General features: G+C 40.9%; 1 protein-coding gene across 1 annotated transcript; it reads right to left on the bottom strand.

Moving 5' to 3' along the window:
* Window positions 1–11,520: 11,520 nt before the first annotated feature.
* On the bottom strand, window positions 11,521–19,590 carry RSL24D1 (ribosomal L24 domain containing 1). The gene is made up of 6 exons (XM_085234139.1): window positions 19,432–19,590; window positions 16,107–16,220; window positions 15,171–15,243; window positions 14,511–14,574; window positions 13,947–14,032; window positions 11,521–12,678 (listed from the first exon to the last, which is right to left on the bottom strand). Exons 1-6 carry the CDS (start codon window positions 19,510–19,512, stop codon window positions 12,605–12,607), a joined length of 492 nt encoding a protein of 163 aa, XP_085090265.1. The 5' UTR covers window positions 19,513–19,590; the 3' UTR covers window positions 11,521–12,604.
* Between the last annotated feature and the right edge of the window lie 743 nt (window positions 19,591–20,333).

Genomic DNA, 20,333 nt, shown 5'->3' with positions numbered 1-20,333 from the left:
AGCCATAGGTTCAGCAAGCATTAGGTTGGAAAGTGGGGCTTTCAGCTCCTTCCAGCTATCCAAACTGTGAATAAAGTATCTGCGCCCACTTTGCTCACACAGCTGGGCGCCTGGCAATTACAGACCCCCTGCAGGAAGTCCACATCCCTCAGCTTATCTCCAAAGAGCAGTTATGCACACGTAGCATTAGCTACTCCTACTAAGCTGCGTGCTGTTAGCAGGCTGTTGAAAGCCACAACCACTGTCTGAGCGATAATCGCTCGCTGTTCAGTCCCCCACTTCTCCCATCCTGTCTGTATAATTAAAAATCTGTTACCTTCTCTGGCTTGGAGGCTGTCTCACAATAGTGCTCAGCGTCACAGGGGTTTAACAGATGGCAAGACAATGACACAATTCAAAATCTAAATGTGATGCCACAAGATCAGATCAATGCAGATTCATAACAAATAAAATGAAAAACATAGATGAAAAAAATAAATTCAATTGTAGCCCATAGAGAAGAGAGTGGGTGTGATTGGTTGAAGGATAGAAATTAGTCTTGTATTTGTGGTGTGCTGCAGTATCTGTAGAGTTCTTTATGTGTTTCCTGTTTTCCGACTAATGTTGCTGCAAAGCAAGATTAACCAGCAAAATAACTCTTCACACTGAACAACCCAGGTACTGAGAATGACAAGACATAGCACATATTTCTTTCAAGCAGTCATATCCTGTACTCTTTCAGAGGTTACATACCACAGTTAAAAACACAGACTGAAACTCTCTTAAAAATGCTCTAATTTTGCACCCTGCTGCAAGATTAAATCATAGCATCTCTTGTTTTCATCTGTTACTACCAATATTGAGAAATGACTAAAATAAAAATGGCAGGAAACCTCTGAGATCAAATCAGGATAAGTCAAAAGAAATGCTCAAGAAGTGATGCAAAAAGTAATGTCAGGAATGCACTTGGCTTCCCTAATATCAGCCTACATGAAATTATGCCTTCATTCCCTGTGCTTTCTGATAGACAACAACTGTACCATGTGATGGATGAGTACCTAAGAACAACGTGAACGATTCCTATAAATACACTAAAACTGCATTTCGTATTTCAGCACTTAAACCGAGCATTAGGTTTCTCTCTTTTGGAATTAGAGCTACGAGCATCAGAGCACTTATTTCACATCTAGCTCCCAGGGCCTTTCTGCTGCTATCACCACATGAGAGTGGCATTAAATCAGTCAGTAACAGTATGTTATCACGTGCCATTTATTACCTACATACCCACGATTTCTGGCCTGTCGATATGTGAGGTGACTTGGTAAGAGGGCAGACGTAGAGATTCAGACAAGTAGAGCATTGCGTCCTTGCCCCAAGGGAAGGCCACATCATGCTATTTTAGGTCTTTTTAGTTCATTGAAGTAGCTAATATGCTTCCTCAGAACAAAAACATCAGGACAGAAAACACGAACTTCGGCTTCATATGAACATGTTTTATGTGAAGCTTGCAAAATGCAGCTGAATTATTTACTGTGTTACTACTGCCCAAGATGTTTTTGACATAGCTGCACCTCAACACTAAAAAAGGACCCAACACCCCTGTGCAGAGACAGATGACAGGTACAGAGGGTGCTGGGGGGATGACAGAGATGGCTGAAGCAAACAGCTTCTGGGCAGTAAGAAACTCCTCACGTATCAAAAGCTGCTGCTTTGGCGGCTGCACTGCCTGCACAAAAGCTGCTGTGGGGTCAGCCTCCCCAGAACAAGGGGAAGCCTCAGATCCAGTTTGCTCCTTTCTAGCCCAAGGCAGAGTGGATATTATCATTGCAAAATATTTAGCCTTAATTTTAGATAGAAAGATAGAAAAATACCAGACAGCAGCAGGGAACCCGTGTTGCACAGAACCCCACAGTTGTACCGCCCATGGCATCAGGAGCGCTTCCTCCCTTCTCTGTGGCTCACCTCCACACAGGCCCCAACTCCACCTGTGATCATCAGTGATTTTCAAGATCTTGAAATTGATTTCTGACAAACAATGGTGCCCCAGATTACCGACATTAGCCAGGCCACCACCAGAGTGGTTCTCGCCTCATCTTCCTGTTGCAGATTAACCCAGCAGCAGCTCGCTCAGCAACAACCAAACCACAGCGTGCTACTAACACTGAAACCAGGACACCTCCATATCTGCAAAACTTATTTAAGTTAAAGCCTCATTTTTTTTCTGAACTCCCTGCCCACACACTTTGTGCTCCCAGGGCACGTGGGCTCCCTGATCCTTTCCACTCCCTTCTCAGGTGTGGAGAAGCCAGTGTAACGCTGTACTGTGATGGAAAGCACGGCAATAACAGCATAGTAACAAAGTCCCAGGTGGATCCTGGCTGCACCCCTTCCAGTCACTCAGATGCATTGAATTACACACACCCGAGCTCCCCTGGGTTGGCCCTGCCTTCCCACCAGGTGCTCAGTCACTTGTTCAAGCCATGACTTAGCATTTCCACTACAGCCAGCCTTGCTCAAAGGCTTCTGGAGTACTCATAGTGCTAGGCTGCAAGAGAACCAGTAATTGAAACAGATTTCACACAGCATTCCAAGAATCAATCTCTAATTGTAAATTGGCAACCTCCAGAGGTCAATGTCTAAAGTAGGTGAAAAATCCTTACCTCCTGAAAAGCCATTAAAATGGATTGCAAAAGATTAGAGGAGAAAAAAATGGTTTAGATCTGTTTCAACAGAACTTCCTCCACTCCCTCCTCACAAAGAATCTAGGGCAGTTGACACTGTAACTATCTCAAGTTCATCAAGCATTGACTTCTGCTGTTTGGAGCTCTTCACCCTACATTTCCCTGTCTCCAGAATTCCAATTTGTTGCACAAGACTGTAAATCCATGGAAAAGAATGCCTGCTCAGGGTATTATTCTCCAACATATCATAAAGATGTCTTGCATCCTCTCCCCAGCAGAAGCTTTAGAATATTGCAAGGGAAAAAGATATAGGGGGAAAAAAAAAAAATCAAGTTCTCTTAACTCCTGGAATCAAAATAAACACCCCAATACGTGCTTAACTCCAGAGAAAGAGAAAGACTTCAGTAGTGTCAGAGGTTGATTGTTACACAACTCCAGATCAGCAGCAATTCAGGGTTTATTAATATTTTTACAGTGAATCCCAAGGTTAGATTTTGTGATCAGTAGCACTTAAGAGTTTTTGCCCAGAGAGGTGGTGGAGTCTCCTTCTATGGAAATAATCAAGACACGTGGACACCCACCTGTGCAACCTATTGCAGGGTAGCTGCTTTAGCAGGGGGTTGGACTCAGTGGTCTCTTGAGGTCCTTTCCAACCCCTGCAATTCTGTGATTCTGTAACCATTAGCCAGTTTAGCAAAATGATTCAATGGAATTTACTAAAATAAAATAGAGAGACTTAGTTAAATGAATGGCTTTCACCTGAAAGCACTACAAGCAGCTATTTAAAGTCCTTGCTAAATCAAAGTTCTACACAAACAGCATTTCTCCCTTTCCTTTTCAGAACTTTAAGCAACTTTTCTAAAGTTCTATGAGCACCTTTAAAAAAATGCTCAGAAGAAAAGATTCAGATCACAAGGCAAGCTGAAATAGCATCAGCAAGCTCAAATTCTTGATAATGTTTACCTCTCTTTCATTTTGAAAGCACACAGAACACCAAATCCTGCTTGCTTTTTCATACGCAGTTAATCCCACCAAAATCCTTTGGGACTACTTCTGAAAATAAAACAAGCAGGATTTAGTTCATAATCCAACATTGACAGAAAGGGAAAATATGATATTGTGTTTTATCCCTAGCAAAGAACCCTGGCACTAAATCCTCAGGAGGGAGTGAGCGTTAGCGCGTACTCTGCAGCTAATCTGGCAACGGGGCAATTTCCTGTTTGTAGTGTATATTTTTGCCCAAATGACTGCGTAGAGACAGATGGCCACACCAGAGGAAGGCAGCTTTGGAAAGAACAGTCTCCTTCCCTCAGGAGTGCTTCACAAGATCAGCCCAGGAGCTGCCAAAGCAAGATCTTCTGCCAGCCAGCAGAATCACAATGCACTGAACACCTTCTTCAGGTTCTGGCCTCTGTTTTAAATTCGTGTATCTAATATATACAACCTTGGGGAACAAAGAGCAAAGGGACCCCTCAGTGACTGGTTAGGGTTTCTAATGCTAATGACTGGATGTTAATAAGAAGTCTTGAAATGAGTGCTTATTTTTAAATCCAAGAAAGGAAAGCTTCTCCGACTGCATTTTCTGCAACCTTCAGAGCTCGCCTGAGGTTACTGATTATCTGGGATCCCATCATCAAGTTTTCAAGAAAGATAATTGTTTCCCTCAGGCTACAATGGCTTGAGCAGATAAAGTTTCTAAAACATAGGTCATATAAATCTGATTTCAGTAAAGAGTTTTATTCTCCCCAATAATTTTCATCTGTGATTCTTGGGCATTAATTAACTGGGCTCTTGTTTTGTTTCAAAGAGAAAATGAAGACTTTTAAGAATTATCCATGAAACTACTGAATGCATTTAGTATTACAGCCCATGCCTTGTTTCTTCGAATACTATATTTGCATTCCTTTGAATTTTCAGTAAGCCAAAAAGACTTTTACCATCAGTAACAGCTTCACCTTAAAAACCTTCAGGACTGTCAGGCAGCAAGAGATTTTTGAATAGTGAAATGAAGCCAATGCTGTTGTATTGTAACAAACTCAAGAGATAGCAGTTTTGATTTTGATCAGCTCGAGTTTCAGAATTAAAACTGGATTTAGAATAGTGGAAACGTGTCTCACCCTCTATCTCCATTGTCCTTGTGTGCAGACAAAGAGATTGCTTCTTTAGGGCACTCATAGTTGGCTGAAATGTTCTTCTTAAGCTTAAAGGCTAAGGAAAAGGGGTTTAAATTACATTTTGAAATAGTGGATTATATTTCAGGTATAAATCAAAGCCTGCAACCCTGGAATCATAACATATCCGTGGATACATCCTCTGTGAATACACTGGGATTATTTCAGCTCTTTTCAGTGCTAAATTTGATTGCTCACTAGACTTACACTGGTCTATTAGGATTTCCAAATTACATAAGCAGAGAGTTTCTGAAACAAGGCTAAAAGGAACATCATACAGAGCACAAAATGTCACAAGATCTAAGAAGCATCAGAATGCTTAATTTTTTAACTTCAGAAGCAGCAGAAATAAGTAACATGTCCCACACGCTAGGCATTTGCCTAATAAAATAACAGCTGACTTCTCGTTCTCATGGGAGTTTCCTAATTCTCAGTCAGGTACACGGAGTCATCACTGAATGGCACTGCATCTGGCCTGTTAGACTCATTTGGATCATGCACGCACATCAACAGTCCCATCTGACTTCCACCATAACCAGTAATGCTGTCCCAGTGACTGAGCCTGGCACTAAGGGCTCCAGCTGGTGACCCAAATCTATCAGAAAAGATGGAAAGAATGAATGAAGGGAACTTAACCACTTTCAGAGCCGGTGAAGCAAGATAGATTGAAATGACATAAAGATGTCCTGTAGGCTTCTATGATAAAATTAATTGTTGGGATAAGTCCTGCTTCAGTCCCTTATTAAACAGGAAAAAATTGAAAGTGAGGGAATGTACTCCTTGGGATCAGATAGACCCATTTAAGGCAGGTCTTCTAAAAGCTGAGCAACTTGAATACAGTTACAGAGACAGGAATAAAATTCAGCTCTGCAGAGCTGTAGCTATCTATTCACCTCCCAGCTATTACACGTAATGTGTGGGAAGTGAAACAGCATACTGTATTCAGGATATCAGAAATTACTTTTTAAAAGGTAAATGATTCATAAAACTCCATACTGGTGAACACTTCCCTGCATCTATGATCAACTGAGTAGCTGCTCAAGCATTTAGGGCAACTGTCTGCTTCCAAGCCACGGTTCTCATGAACAAAGAGCATTCAAGGTGATATTCTTGGCTCGTTAAGAGCAGCAGATGCCTTTCTGTCGAGATCTGTTCTGACAGAAGTTAATCCCTTTGCAATTTTTTGTGTGTCTCTGATTATTTTTTTATAATGTTGTCTATCTTGCTTCTCTTAAAAGCAAAGTCCCAAACACAATGTCTGATGCTTGCACAGGTAGTCGTAGACATGTCTGTTCACTAAAGTAACCAAAGGTCCACAATGCAACACGTTACAGAGAGAACAAGACCAGAATGATTATTCAGCTTCTCATAATGCAAGAACTATGGAAAACTCAGCATTACCCAACCTAAAACATGAATACATTTGGCTTCACAATAAGCAATTAAAGCATAGTTCACAGCCACATCATATTTGAGAGATGAAAGTACAGAATGTCTCAAAATTAAACTGGCTCACAAGTGATTTCCCAAGTGATATCCCTAAAGTACTGACTGCATGAGTATGGGATGATTAAATACAAAAAAGATCACTCGGATGTACGACTGATTGCTGTTCTTCTCCAAAAAGACCTGTCACCCCACCACTATCAGTAGTACTAGGTTAAATGGGCTTTGGAAACCAGCATGAAACTTCCTGTATTTCCAGCCTAAAAGCTTAGAAGGTTTCCAAAATTGGAATCAACTTAATTGCTGTGGAAAATGAAAAACTATTAGCAAGATTTGGACAGACAATGAAACTCTTATACTAAAGTGGATTCAAATGACTATCTGGAAAAAGGAAAAAGGAAACCAGTCTGTGGGAAGTAATTCAGCAAAATTTAGCACATCCTCAGAAAGTGAGGAGAATACAGTTTAGATGTTCCTTGTATTACCAGGTGAATATAGATCATGACATAAGGTACAATTACAAAACAAATTAATCTAAGTGCAGACTACTACGATCACTAGAAAAGCTGTATGTGATTGTAGTGAAGTCTACTGAATCACTGTAAGTTGGCTAATGATTAAAAGCTACTAAGTGTCATACAATATAACCTTAGATTTACCATGCAAATGTAAATAAATGCTAAATTGGTGCTAAAACAAGAGTTGTGCACAATAAATCCACAACAGCTTGCTTTCAGCACTGATACCTGCAGGCGCTACTTTCTAGAAACAAGAAAGTGGATAAATTTACGATGAGGGATATAGGTTTTTACCCTGCTCAAGCACCTCTAGTTTGACCTAAGAATGGCTCCTCTGTTCTCATGTTTAAACAGAACCTGAACTTCTGTGTCTGAGGCAGAGAGATTTCAGCAGTTGCTGAAAGCAATTTTCAGAGCGCTGTCCCCTTCCCTTTGGAAACAAATGAATTTGAATCAGCTGTGGAAAGTGAAAAATGCTTCTTGTCACCTCTGCATCATCTCTGTGAAAATGCCAGTGACAAAACCTCCTCCCAGGTCAACACCAAGCACAGAGATAGGCATCCATGAAGAAAAAGCCCAAGTTCTTTGAAAGCAGTGTCACAGTATTCCCCAGATATCCCCAGGGAACCCCCACTCCATATGAGACACCCCAGGCAGTAATGAGGCCAAGCCACAAGGAACCGTGGATTAGAGTATAGATTGCTATAAATTTATCCCTTGCTCAAGGGTAACTGCTGCTTCTTACTAAGTATCACACATGAACTAGGATCACATTATGATATTTGTATCTTCTATTTCAAAGGAAAAATATCCCTTAGAGATTACTCTCATGCTCAGTGGAGCTAATCGAATTAACCTTGAATGACTTTCCATCTGTAACCAGACACAACTAACCAGAGAAGTCAGGAGCAGCCCAGGGGCCAGCCTGGCTGGTTCTGCCTTTCAAACCTAGCATCAGTTCATTAGGTTTGTTAGGAGAGCTGTCTTCACAGCTGAGTCTGAGGACAAATAAGTTTGGGTCTGCCAACTTTATGAACAGATCTAAACCTGCATGGCCTTTGTCACTCTATCCCCATGTTCTGCGTCAGAGAGTATGTCAAGCCTGAATACATGAGGATTTGAAGCACAAACTTGAACTTGCTCAGTGCTGGAAATGACAGCATTGGTCACAGTATGATAGAAAACATTTGATGTTTCCACCGCTCACCTTACCTGGTCCTGTTTCTTAGGGTGAATTGCCAAAGTAATGCTAAAAAAAAACATTAACCTGGGCAACATCTTGCATAAACAGAGATATTGTAAACGATGCTAACTCCAACACAGAATTTATGACAGCTTTTTATTTTGACAAGAATTAAGAAAGCTCTCAAATTCTTGGCTCGGAAATCACTCAAAGTGGATTATTGAAGCAATTCTCTTAATCAGCAAGTTTAGCACAGAGTGGAGCTTTACAGAAAACAGCTTACATTAACAGTAAACAGTAAGTTTTTTTTCAATTATGCAGAGATCCCTGCTTCAGTTCCAGGTGGTAAGCCATGGAAGCACAGTATTAATGCCTGATAAATAACACATCTATTGCTGTTCTGGAGTCCTCTGCTGAAACAACTTCACTAAAGAATCATGCTACCCAAAGAGGCTGTGGATGCCCCATCCCTGGAAGTGCTCAAGACCAGGCTGGATGGAGCCCTGGGCAGCCTAGACTATTACCAGATCTGGAGGTTGGTGGCCCTGCCTGTGGCAGAGGGGTTGGAACATGATGATCCATGGGGTCCCTTCCAACCCAAAGCATTCTGTGATTCTATGCTTGTAAGGCGAGAGCTGATATCCTTCTTTATTCAATAACATACCTTTACTGCCATATATGTATAAGTTAAACTGCTGTTCCTTCATCTTTAACTCAAAGAACATTTTAATGAGGAGTGACTTTACCAAACAAAACACAAAATGAGAGATCTAAATGAAGGAAAAGGAAAAAAACTACCAAAGTATACCTTCAAATTCAGCTCTCCCCTCAAACCATGCCCCGTGTCCCCATCTGCTCTGGGTAATACTGTGGTTACAATCATCACATCAGGTCACAGGAAAAAACTTCCCTATATTTCAGTGAATTCAGTATTCAGTATCTTTTGTTTAGCAGCCTGAAATTAAATCAGAATAGCTGATCATTGAATTTGGACTTTTTATTACTGATTTTTTTTTAAACAATCTTCTGTATTTCTCTGCATAAGGCCTAAAAATTTCATATCTAATAAGAGACAGACAGACAGCAGATTCAAACAATTTTATCAGCGGTTGATTTATTTCTGCTGTCTGCTCCCTCTGGTCACAGCTCTGTGCAAGCCATAAATAAGTCAGGGCAGAAGAGGAGATTGAATTTTTGAGAGCAGAACAGTAATTGAGGAATCGAACAGCCTGGAGGTTGAAATATTTTCTCTCGGGACAGAAGCCTTCGGACCTATTAGCAGCTGTCTATATTGCTTTTCCAGCCACTGACACATATGTTCATGTCAAAATATTGAACTGATTTATGTTCCTTTGTGCTGCAAAAGGACAGATCTTGTGTAGATGCTTGGGGCTCCATCACTCTTACTGTAAAACTGCAAATGTCTGAAGTCAGGTAACTACATAAGCTACAACACACACATGCAATTTACTGCACCAGTCACCATCAAGTTTCTCTTGGGAGTTGTTTTTCAATATTTAAAAGGCATCCAAGCAAACCTAATATTTAGGAGGTTAGAAAAAACAAGGCTAGTAAGCTCCATAAAGTAACAGGAAAATAAACACTTTATTTTTGACACGGATTGACTACCTCTGGGACCTTGACCGTCTGATACCTTGTTTGACTATCTCTGGTACCTTGTTTGACTAACTCTGGTACCTTGTTTCTAAGTAGAACAGACCCCACCGGCAGCTGTGAGGGCTGCCCTTGGCTGGGCTCTGCTCACCGGGCTGCTCAGCACCATGGGAAGCCTCTCCCTGAGGAACACCTGTGCACCATCAGCAGAACCTGGTCACAAAGCAGTGATCTCCATTTTTTCTGACTCTTTTTCAGTCAGCATTTGAAAAGAAATGACAAAGGAAAGCCTGAAATGGTTTTTAAGGAAAAAAAAAAAAAAAAAAGCAAACAGAACAGAAACCCCACCACCACTGAGAGCACTCTCTGACTCGACCAAAATTTTCACCAAAACCCAATGAGGTTCTAAAGACACCTGACGCAAGAAGCGATGGATCCCCAAACCAACCGATGACCAAGAGCGAAAAGAAACATCTCCAGAAGTGACCTCTTCCGAAGCCGTGGAGAGCAGCGCCGAGCGCTGCTGACCTCATGGAGGCGCCCCCCGGCAGCACCACAGCGCTGTGCCGCCATCTTTGCTTCAGCCTCTCGCGGACTCACTGCCCAACACAAAAACAAACACTTCTCTCCACCTCCCACTAATTCAGTGTCCCACAAAACCTAAAGCAAAAAAAAGTGATTTCTAAGGAATCAGTGCAGCACTCGGCTGCTCACGGATTCCCTAGCTACTCGTACTCACAGATTGCTCGCAGCAGGCTTCGAGCCGTTGCTCCTCACAGACATGGCGTGCCTGCACAACAGGTCGCTGCCGTGCTAGCTTTGCAGCTGCCCTTCTCGCAGTTACAGCTGTTATGCAGCGAGTCAGAAGGAACTACACAGGTTAAGCTACACGTGCAACCGGCAGGAAACTTCGGATAGATGACGGTATCCCACAAACGGCTCTTCTCATAACACCCCACAGACCTTCACACAGCACACAAGCAAGAATCTCAAATATTGCAACTCTTTTAAAGATATGTGGACAGAAAAAATACATGCTTTGATATTCAGTGTTAAGCAATCTTCATATGAAGGGTTATTTATAAATAGTGCATAACGTGAAATGGTATTCATTACCTTTCTCTGCTTAGCACAGACTTATTTTGGAAGAAAATTAAAAATTGGCACTCGTTGAACATGAATCAGCTCCTTAAAATTCAGCAAAAAAAAAAAAATCCTGTAATTAGATCTTAGAAAAAGTATCTCAGGATTAAGGAAAAAATTCAATACTTACCCTGCAAAACAAATCCAGCAATGCTTTAAAATTAATAGGAAACTTTCATATTTAAAACACATATATTTCATGGGCCATTAAACCAAAATCTATAGGCTGGACACTTTGAAACAAATGAACTATTTCCAACACTCAGAAACCAAGTAATCCCTGCCTTCCCTCCAAATCTCTGCCAATAAATGTAAGAATAAATATTAGCAAACTTCAGAGAAAACTAAACAGCTCATAAAACAGAAACGCTACCCTGCAGAGAAGACCTAGCATTACTCTTAAGTTTCTGTAACATGGTACACAAATACTACAAATTAATGGTTGCCTCTCAATTTTTACACTGATCTCATTAGTACTTTCCCCCTGCTCTCCTCGAACCCATACAGTTAACATACTGGAAGAGGAAAGACAATTAAACATCTTCATAATGCTCTTTCTTTTGCCATATTGCATCCCAAACCTGACCCAGCTCCCAGTACAGCAATCTCAATTACTTAACTCCCTGGCTGGAAATAAAATGTGCTTTTTCAGCTGCTCAGGAAGTCAAACGAGTTGCTTCGCTGAAAATTATTTCATGAAAACGTGAAATTATATGTTTGTATTACTAGCACTTTTATCTCATATAAATATGACAGATTTTAAACACAAGAACATAATTCATAAATCAAAAGATGAAAAACACAGCATAATACCCATTTATTTCACACACTCCCCGTTGCCTCTCTTACCACGTTCAAACACAACTTTCCTGAGGCACACAATACACAAGTAGGCGGTAGGAGGTTTACCAACTGATACAGGACATATTCAAATTCAGAACAGAACCATAAATTATTATTTTACAGGGCAATTAGCACTGACAAGTAAATGTTATTTTAAATACTTTTGAAAGGCTTCTCTAATCACACAGTTGTGGATAAACAGCAAAGTATGTATCTCGGTACTGATGAACACTGCACAAATGCTGCCATGATATGCAAATACCTCCGCTTAACATGAGTTTCCCTTCTATCAAAATAATCCTGAGCATTAGGAAAAAACAGTTAGAAGTGTGATTTATTCAGCAGCTCAATCATTGTTATTGTAAGTCAAATTTGAATTTAAGCAGCTCAGGAAGATGGCAGTTTCAACTCCAGGCTGGATGTGATCACCACTACTACTTTCCAAATGTCAGTAAGTCCTACATACAAGGTAGCATTGCTAGGTGTAGATGTCATCTGCACTGTAATCTTGAGGAGACAGACTTTAAGAGGAAATTAAAAAAATGCAGTCTGCATTCATAACAAACTGAACAATTTTCCCAAAGACCAGAGTGAAAATAAATCTCCATTGCACTGAAGAAAAATAATAGAACCTCCTCCAGCCTGTTACCATTACTATACATTCTCACCTGCTTTTACCACCAGGGAAGAACAGAAAAAACAACAAAGGTCTAGTAGCAACTTCTTTTATCAGGAAAAGGGAAAATTACATTTTCTTTCTGGATAACAAAGAATACATCTCAAATAACATACTTTACTTTTCATCCCATTGACAAGGTTTTCTTGAATTAGATAGCTGTAATTACTGTCCAAACCGTTATCCATCTTATTTTGTTTTATAACAACAAAAATAATTCAAACTCTAAGCGTCCACTATTTATTAAAAAGTATTTTTCTTCAATTGCAAGCACAGCTCCAAGTGAAGCCAGGTGAAACAGTAAGCAACTGTTAAATGCTGAGGAAATTGCAATAAGAAATACAAGCATTTTAAGAGTCTTCTTCCATGGCCACATCCTCTTGTAGCTTCTGCACCATTTTCTCCTCCAGTTGTTTCGGTTTGCCTTCAAAACAAATAAATATTAAATTTAAAGATGCCTCAACAGGTCCAACAGCTGCTATTTAGCAAGCAGTTGTTTAGCAATAAACCCATCTAGCTTAGAAGTATTTACTGTTAATTACTATCACCATCTAAAGTTATAAAATAATTGGTATAGTAGAAAAGTTGATACCATTGTTACACAACATCTAAAATGCAGTCAATATATTTTTTCGTCTACTATGACAAGCTTTGATATAGCTAGCAATACCTAACGGAACTTTGCATACAAAAAAAAAGCATTAATTTTAAGAGACTAATGGCCTTCACACATTCATTATATATGAAGATTTAAGCCTTCCTGAATGCTGCACTGAGTGGCAATGACGTTAATTTTAAATAATAATTAAAAAACCCCTACAAGATTGACATTTAATTTTGCTCTCTTTCATCCAAGAGACTGAAGAGGAAAATGTCTGAGAAACAGATGCACTACATGTTATTGTGCATCATTCACCTAACACAAGCAAAGTCAAAAAGCAAATAAAAACATTAAGTATATCCTGACAAAAGCCCATTTCACACACATGCAATCATATACTGTAGCTAATGCAAACATATAATTTGAAAAAAAGTGTAAGAGAATTCTAGTTAACATCTAATAATAATATATCCCGCTTCCAGCTGAGACAAAATCACTAGTAATTTTTATAGAACAAGGACTAATGGATATTTTACTCCAACTTCTATAACTGTGTTTCATTAGCTCTGTTGGTTTTTTTAATAAATATTTTTAAATTCACTTTTATCAATATAATCTAACAAACTAGTTCTTGTTATAAGAGGTTTGGAAAGCAGAAAATTATTTAGGAGGAATAGGTATCCACAACCACAGTCAGTTTAAGAACGCAGTTCATAAAGAATGTATGAAATTTTACATGTAGTAGGCAGAGATTTTAGTGAAAATTAATAAAAATATCATCATACTAAAAAAGCTAAGATTACATTGTAGAAAAAGTGCTCTCATATGAGTTTCAACATAGAGAATTGCAAAGCATCTACATTTTCACAATTAGCTAAAAAAAAAACCAATTTGTCTACTGTATTTTCTATCAATCATTAAGTGGCAAGAGCTATTTTCTACATTCAGTAGCCATCTTAATTCTAAAAAAATTGTGCATGGTTATTCATCAGTTGAATAAGACACCGAAAAAAAAAACTTTGCAATATTAATCACAAAATTATAGACACCTGTTAATTAACCTAAGCAAACCAGGTACATCAAGCTCTTACCTGCATGTGGAGCACGAAGAAGGTGGATGTTCTGTTTGACTTCTTTGATGTCTTCTGCCTTCTGCAATTCTTTGCTCTTCTTTAATCTATCAAGGAGAGAAATTACATTACCTTCAAGAAGGTGGTGCATGTTTTCCGTTTAACACAAAGCACAAATTTAGCTGAAGGAATATAGTGGCAAATAACTCTTGTAAGGAAACAAAGGCAAACTTTATTTGAAAACTTATTCAGATGTATATTGGACGCAAGATCAGAAAGTAAGAAAAAATGTCAGCACTGTATTAACTCTTACCAGAAATTTGTTTGAGACTCCAAGCCACTAAGAATGAGCCATTCTACTACCACTGAGCATCCAAAAGCTACATTTTCTTTGGCAGCCAATATAGCACAGTAGTTAGGTAGCAGAGGAGAATCCACTCAAATTATTTTTACCCCATTGCTTTGACTGCTGTATGTGTACAAAGCAAAGAGCCTTTTAAAACTCTTGTTTGTGATTGCTCTGGAAAGACTGAATTTCTAATGCAGATGTGTAAGAGCTCTCATAATACAAATACATTTCCTCACCTGTTCATAATAAATCTAGCTTGGCGTTTTTGCTTTATTTCCTCCACCCTCTTCATTGCATCAACTGAAACAAAGCAAAAGTTGCATTAAGCGTGCTCAGATACATACAGATGAAAATACATACTTTTTTAGCAGAGCATGTTTCAATTACAAGGAATCTATTTTAAAACTTAGTAATGTTTTCACTTTTACGTGCATTACAACAGAAGACTTTACTTAAAATGAGAAGTTACCATCTTCCCCTTCATAGCATTTATTCTTGGCTTACAAAGTAACTCTTCCATTTTATTTATTTATAAAACAAACTAAAGCAGAATGACTGGGAACAAACAATGGTACCACAGTGTAAAAGGTTTACACTGAGACTCTTGGAAAGCTGGAGAACCACTAAGGTTTGTCGAAGATAGCAATTCAACTAGAGTAATGCTACAGCTTGTTTTCCAACCAGCATCTAAAAAAATAAAACCCAGCGTAAGCCCACACCTGTGCACAACTCATACGTGCTCCACATCTAAAAATCTGGCCATCATTCCAGTAACTTCAAAGAACAATCACTACAAAACATAAATATTCTAACATGTCTCCTCAAAACCTGGTCTTTAGAAGCTGACTTCTCAGCTTTTTTTTCTTTTGTTTTTTTTTCCCTCTAAAATTACTCACCAGTCTTGTTCCACAGCTCTCTCTGGTATTTTACTGGTTCATTTCTACGTTTTTCAAATTCAAATGAATTGTCCTATATTAAGAAAGAGCAAATACAGGTTATATACAGAAATATATTTAGACCCATACATTCCTACCGCAGCACTCAACTATGAGTATTTGTGGTGATTTGTTTTTTTTGTGTGCGTTTTAGAATATCAATTCCTGTATTCTAAAGACCTTCAGAGATTGCTAAACTAGAAGGTAATACGTGAAAGTGTTAGACACTGTAGCAGCAGAAGACACAGAGATTCATTTGAAGAGAACTATTTACCAAACCATCCCCATTTTCTTCTTAACAAGACACAGAGAACAGAGTTCTACTGCGGAGTAGAAACTACAAAGCAGACCAGACACACAGAAGGCAAAACTGAACACATAGAGAGTCAACAGCATACAGTGGAGGTCAAACCAGTATTATTCAACAGCCTCTAGTTTTGAAAAAGTTCAAAAATAAACCATTTCATTTTAAGAATATTGAAACAATATAAATTCATTTGAAATTGTGAAGTATTCTCATCAATGACACCAGGGGGTTTGGGACAGGCTGATGGGGAAGCCTATATTTTTTCCCTTTTTTTGAAGGGGACATACTTACTTTTACACTGACTTACCTGAGGATTGTTCCCTGCCCCCCACACACACACACACACACAATATACAGCATCATTTTGTGTCATCAGAACACAGCACAGAGTAAAAAGAAACCCCTTAAGAGTACAGATGTTCTAAGTCACACAATCTTACCTGCATGCATAAACTACTACTGCCTCACAATGACCAACAAACCACCTTAATTCCAAACACGAGGGGACCGACTGACGGTATCCTCAGCCACTCTGAATAAGCCAGTCCCTCAGAAATGTCTTGTGTAATATAAAAAGTTCATCTCCTTACCACTGTCAATTCTTTGCCAGCTGCTTTTCGGAATGCTTTGGTCCATCTGATCTTTCTTGGGTTTCTCTTCTTCTTGAAGTTTTTATGACATTTTGATTTGCAGAATCTAAATATCTTGGGGGTGGAGGGAAGGGGGGAGAAAAAAAAAAGAAACCTTGGGGTCAAATCACATTGTTCCTGCCCAAATGCAAGCATAGTATTGAACATTGGAGTTTCTATAACATACAAAAAGAATAATCTTTCCAAAAGTCAATATTTACGTTACATTTCAACAGAATTCTATGCAGAAAAACTAAATCAACACATTTCCTTTATGTCTACTGATGTATTTTACATTCAGTGCCATGTTAAATACAGCAAGTTTCATTATATGCAAGACCACTGCATTAACAAATGAGGCAATCTAAGACACTCAGTACAATTTGGCATTTAGAAACCAGATGGGTCTCCTCATCAGCAACTCTCAAACAATGCAGCATAACCATGCTTACAGTGATAGGGTGAATAAGCTGTAAAATGTGAATGAGAGCAGGCAGAAAGCACCAGGGGCAGAAGCAAGACAAAAGGAAGATGGACACACCAAGGTCTGAATGTTCAGGGGTGCCCCTGACTACAAAAATCACTGGAAGTCATACGTTCATTGTTCAGAAAGAGAACAAGACGAGGACAATACACAAGGACTGGCATCGCCCATAATGACATCAACACCAAGAGTTTGGTTTCTTTGATAAAGTTTCCACTCGTGAAACAAATTCAAGCACTCTTCTGTTTTTTCCTTTATAAAGTCACTTTCACAGCTGTCAGTGGCATACACAAACACAGCTAAGCTGGTTAAAAATAAAATACAGGAGAGTTGTGAGAAGTATCATCTGAAAAAAAAAAAAAAGATAAAACCAAACCTGTACTGTGAATAAATAATTTTCTACACCTGTCAGCACTTTTTAGACACAGAGCCATCTTGACAACAAGAAATCCTCACACCTCTCATTTTTTCAATGTGATAATACAACAACAACAACAAAGAAGTTTTTTGGGATGCAGCTTTAAATCTGTCAGAGCAGCACGCAGGAGGAGCCCTGAGCACACTGTCACGTCTTGGACTGAACTTACTGACAGCAGTTACAGCACATACCACAGCACTGACTGTTTTCTGTTGGCTTTTCTTGCTCCCGTTTTTCTATCTATGCTACAGATCTCTACATACTGCCACGTACAGTTATGCCACTCATCTACAGAAGTGAATTACATTTTATTTTTACTTGTGTCAATACATGTGAATTTGTGGGGTTACATCTGGCTGAATAATAAAGATGGACACAAAATCCCTACGCCCAGCTGGAACTATTTCCTGGGCTTGAAATCCAAGAGAGACATGGCAACACTTGCTTTATTTTTCATATCACAGCTTCCTCAAAACCAAAATATTCTTCTTCCAGTAAGGCTCTACCATTTTAACCTATAAAGCACAAAATTCAGTGCATGAAGCAGAATTACCAAAATTAGTTCAAATTAAACTGCAACCTTGAAGTCAACAACATACAATAGCATAACCCCTGATCCCAATAGCATAACCCCAGGTCCCTGCTGGTACTGAATTGAAAAGCAATAAAAAACAGTTCCACATTCATTTTCAAGGTAAGAGATGGAAAACTATCTTCAATATTGTTAAGTATCATTGAAAATACTATTAAATTTCCAGCATTTAAATACCACTAAATGCTCTACTTTTCAAGACTTTTCATTTAACATGGCCTATTAAGGTCATTTATTTCACAGAGTGACTTGAAATTGCCTTATATTTTCCAAGTCACTACTGTATTTTATATAACCTATGCAGTTCATTTTCAATAATTTAAATCAAAACTGAGAGGAAAAAGGATACCATTAAACATTTGGTGCAGACTGCTTTTGTGTGTTGTTGACTTCAAGGCTGCATCCATTTCATCCCCTGTACATTACCAAAAAGTGGTGAACAGATGAAGAGCTCCTCACCAAGGGGGTTCCCAGTATCACTCAATGAGCTGCGCAACCGCCTCATGAGATCAGGTACAGAAGGAAGTTAGCATAAAGTGCCTGCCATCCTGCCCACGACACACGAGCTGCTGTGCATTACTGCACTTCATTACATCAACAAGTTATTTAGTTCCCAAGTTGTTATGAAATCTTTAATAGTTACCAAAGCCTGATGACAGGAATGAATCCGTAACACAAAATCTTTTCTCATTAAATAGTTGCTATTGTACCCATAAAGAACTAACAGCTATTTTATTTTATTGCCTATATTTAGATCTCACTCTGCCACTCCCAGCTTAGAATATGTTTCTTGAAAGCAGCCATAGAAATAAAACACTGTACTTCAATTTTATAACTATGTTTTGCCAGACTCACTTTAGGCATCTGCCCCTGCTAGCCATAGAAGCACCTTATGTTCATCCAAGTGGTGTTTTTCAGGACTGTTACAGGTGCATAAAAGAAACTTCAGTCAATAGCCTTCACTTAATGCAGCACTGAAGATACGTAGCAAAACACCGAGCTATGAAGAACCCTATCCTCAACTCCATCCCAAACTGCCTCAGTCCAGCCGATGCCTTCCAGTCAGAAGGAGCAGGTAGGGAGATGCCATTGTGATAAGAAAGGAAAAGGAGAAACACAATAGTGGAACGGTTTGTGTTGGAAGAGACCTTAAAGCCCACCTTGCACCAACTCCTGCTGTGTGTTGGGTGCCCAGAACACCAGACCTTCCAGGGTCCACCCAGCCTGGCTTGGCTTCCAAAAAAATGGAATACAGCACAGTAAGTCCTTAGCAATAGTTACGTTTCTACATTCCCTGCCACGAGCTTCTCCTTAGCTTTGCCAAACCCGCCGCTCTCGTGAGCGCTGCAACCTCTGCACCTCGCGGCCTTCCCCGGGAAAAGCAGCGGCGCCCGGCCGGATCACCGCCAGCTGCCGAGGCCGTGACTCAGACGGGGAGCGGCCGTGCCGGTATCGGCTCTGACACGTCGGAAGGCAGCGATCTGGGCACGCTCCGTTTCACACCGGGCTCTGCAGTGCCCTACGGGCGCGGCACCGAGCAAATCGGAGGCTGGGACCCCGCGCGTACCCAGCTGTCGCATCGACACGAAGCCCGAGCGGCTGTGCGCGCCTTGCTGTGACGGCCGCAACCGGACGCGTCGCGTCACATCGGCCCGCTGCTCACAGACCTGCCGGCAGCGCGGAGCCCGCGGCCCTCCCGGAAAGCACGGGGCCGCCGCCGGAGCGGTCCTGAGGCCGCGCACACCGGGCCCGGGCCGGCTACGAGAGCCCTTTCCCGCCCCCCAGGCAGTACCTTGCAGTCGTTGCGCACGAACATGACGCCGTGGCCCGGGTAAATGGGCCCGGAGCAGAAGTAGCACTTCTCGATCCTCATGGCCGCGCCGAACCGATCCGCAGGCCCCGCCGGAAGCGCTCCCTCAGCTGACCGGAAGCGGCGGGGCGCGTGCCCCCACGGCGCCCCCTGGCGGTCGTGGGGTGCCAACACCGCAGCGAAGCGGAGTCCGTGCGGGGCCGGAGCGGAGCGGCGCTGTAGCGGGGCACGGGCGCCCCCTGCCGTGCGCACGGGGTCAGGGCGGCACGGAAACCCGGAAAGGCTGTGTGCTGGGCTTGCGGAGAGGTGGCTCCCCCGGCAGCTCTGGGCCGGAGGCACGGAAGATGTTCCTATCTGATGCCAGCTGATGGGCAGAAATGGCAGAGACGCACACTCTCGTCAGCTTTATGAGGGAAGGTGTGAAGACAGCACGTTTACAACCGGACGCAAAAACCCAACAGGAGTAAACACATTTACTTAGGGCTAGGGCAGCCCTGCCTTTCGTTACTTGCAATTGCAGTCCTTTGTTTTCAGGCTGAGTTTTTTGTCCCTGTGACTCAGAGCATACAACTGGTTGGAATAGACTGCTAGAGGTCATTTAGACCAAACTCCTGTTCAAAGCATGACAAATTACACCAGGTAGCTCAAGGCCCCATTCAGCTGAGGTTGTATTGCCTTCAAAGATGAGATGCACTAACATCTCTGGGCACCTGGTCCAGTTTCTGATTCCTTGTGGCTATGAGCTCATATTAGCAACTTTCTCAATGTCTTACAAACATGGAAGTGTCACCTCTACTCTCTTCTATGTACTGGGCTGCTTGTGGCACCACGCAGGAAGCACCAGCTGCCCCAGCTGACGGCTCTGGTCAGTGCCAGGAAAGAAC

Source organism: Meleagris gallopavo, chromosome 12 (assembly GCF_905368555.1).
Source record: "Meleagris gallopavo chromosome 12, MGAL_WU_HG_1.1, whole genome shotgun sequence".
NCBI lineage: Eukaryota > Metazoa > Chordata > Aves > Galliformes > Phasianidae > Meleagris > Meleagris gallopavo.
This window is presented reverse-complemented; position numbering and strand designations above follow the sequence as displayed.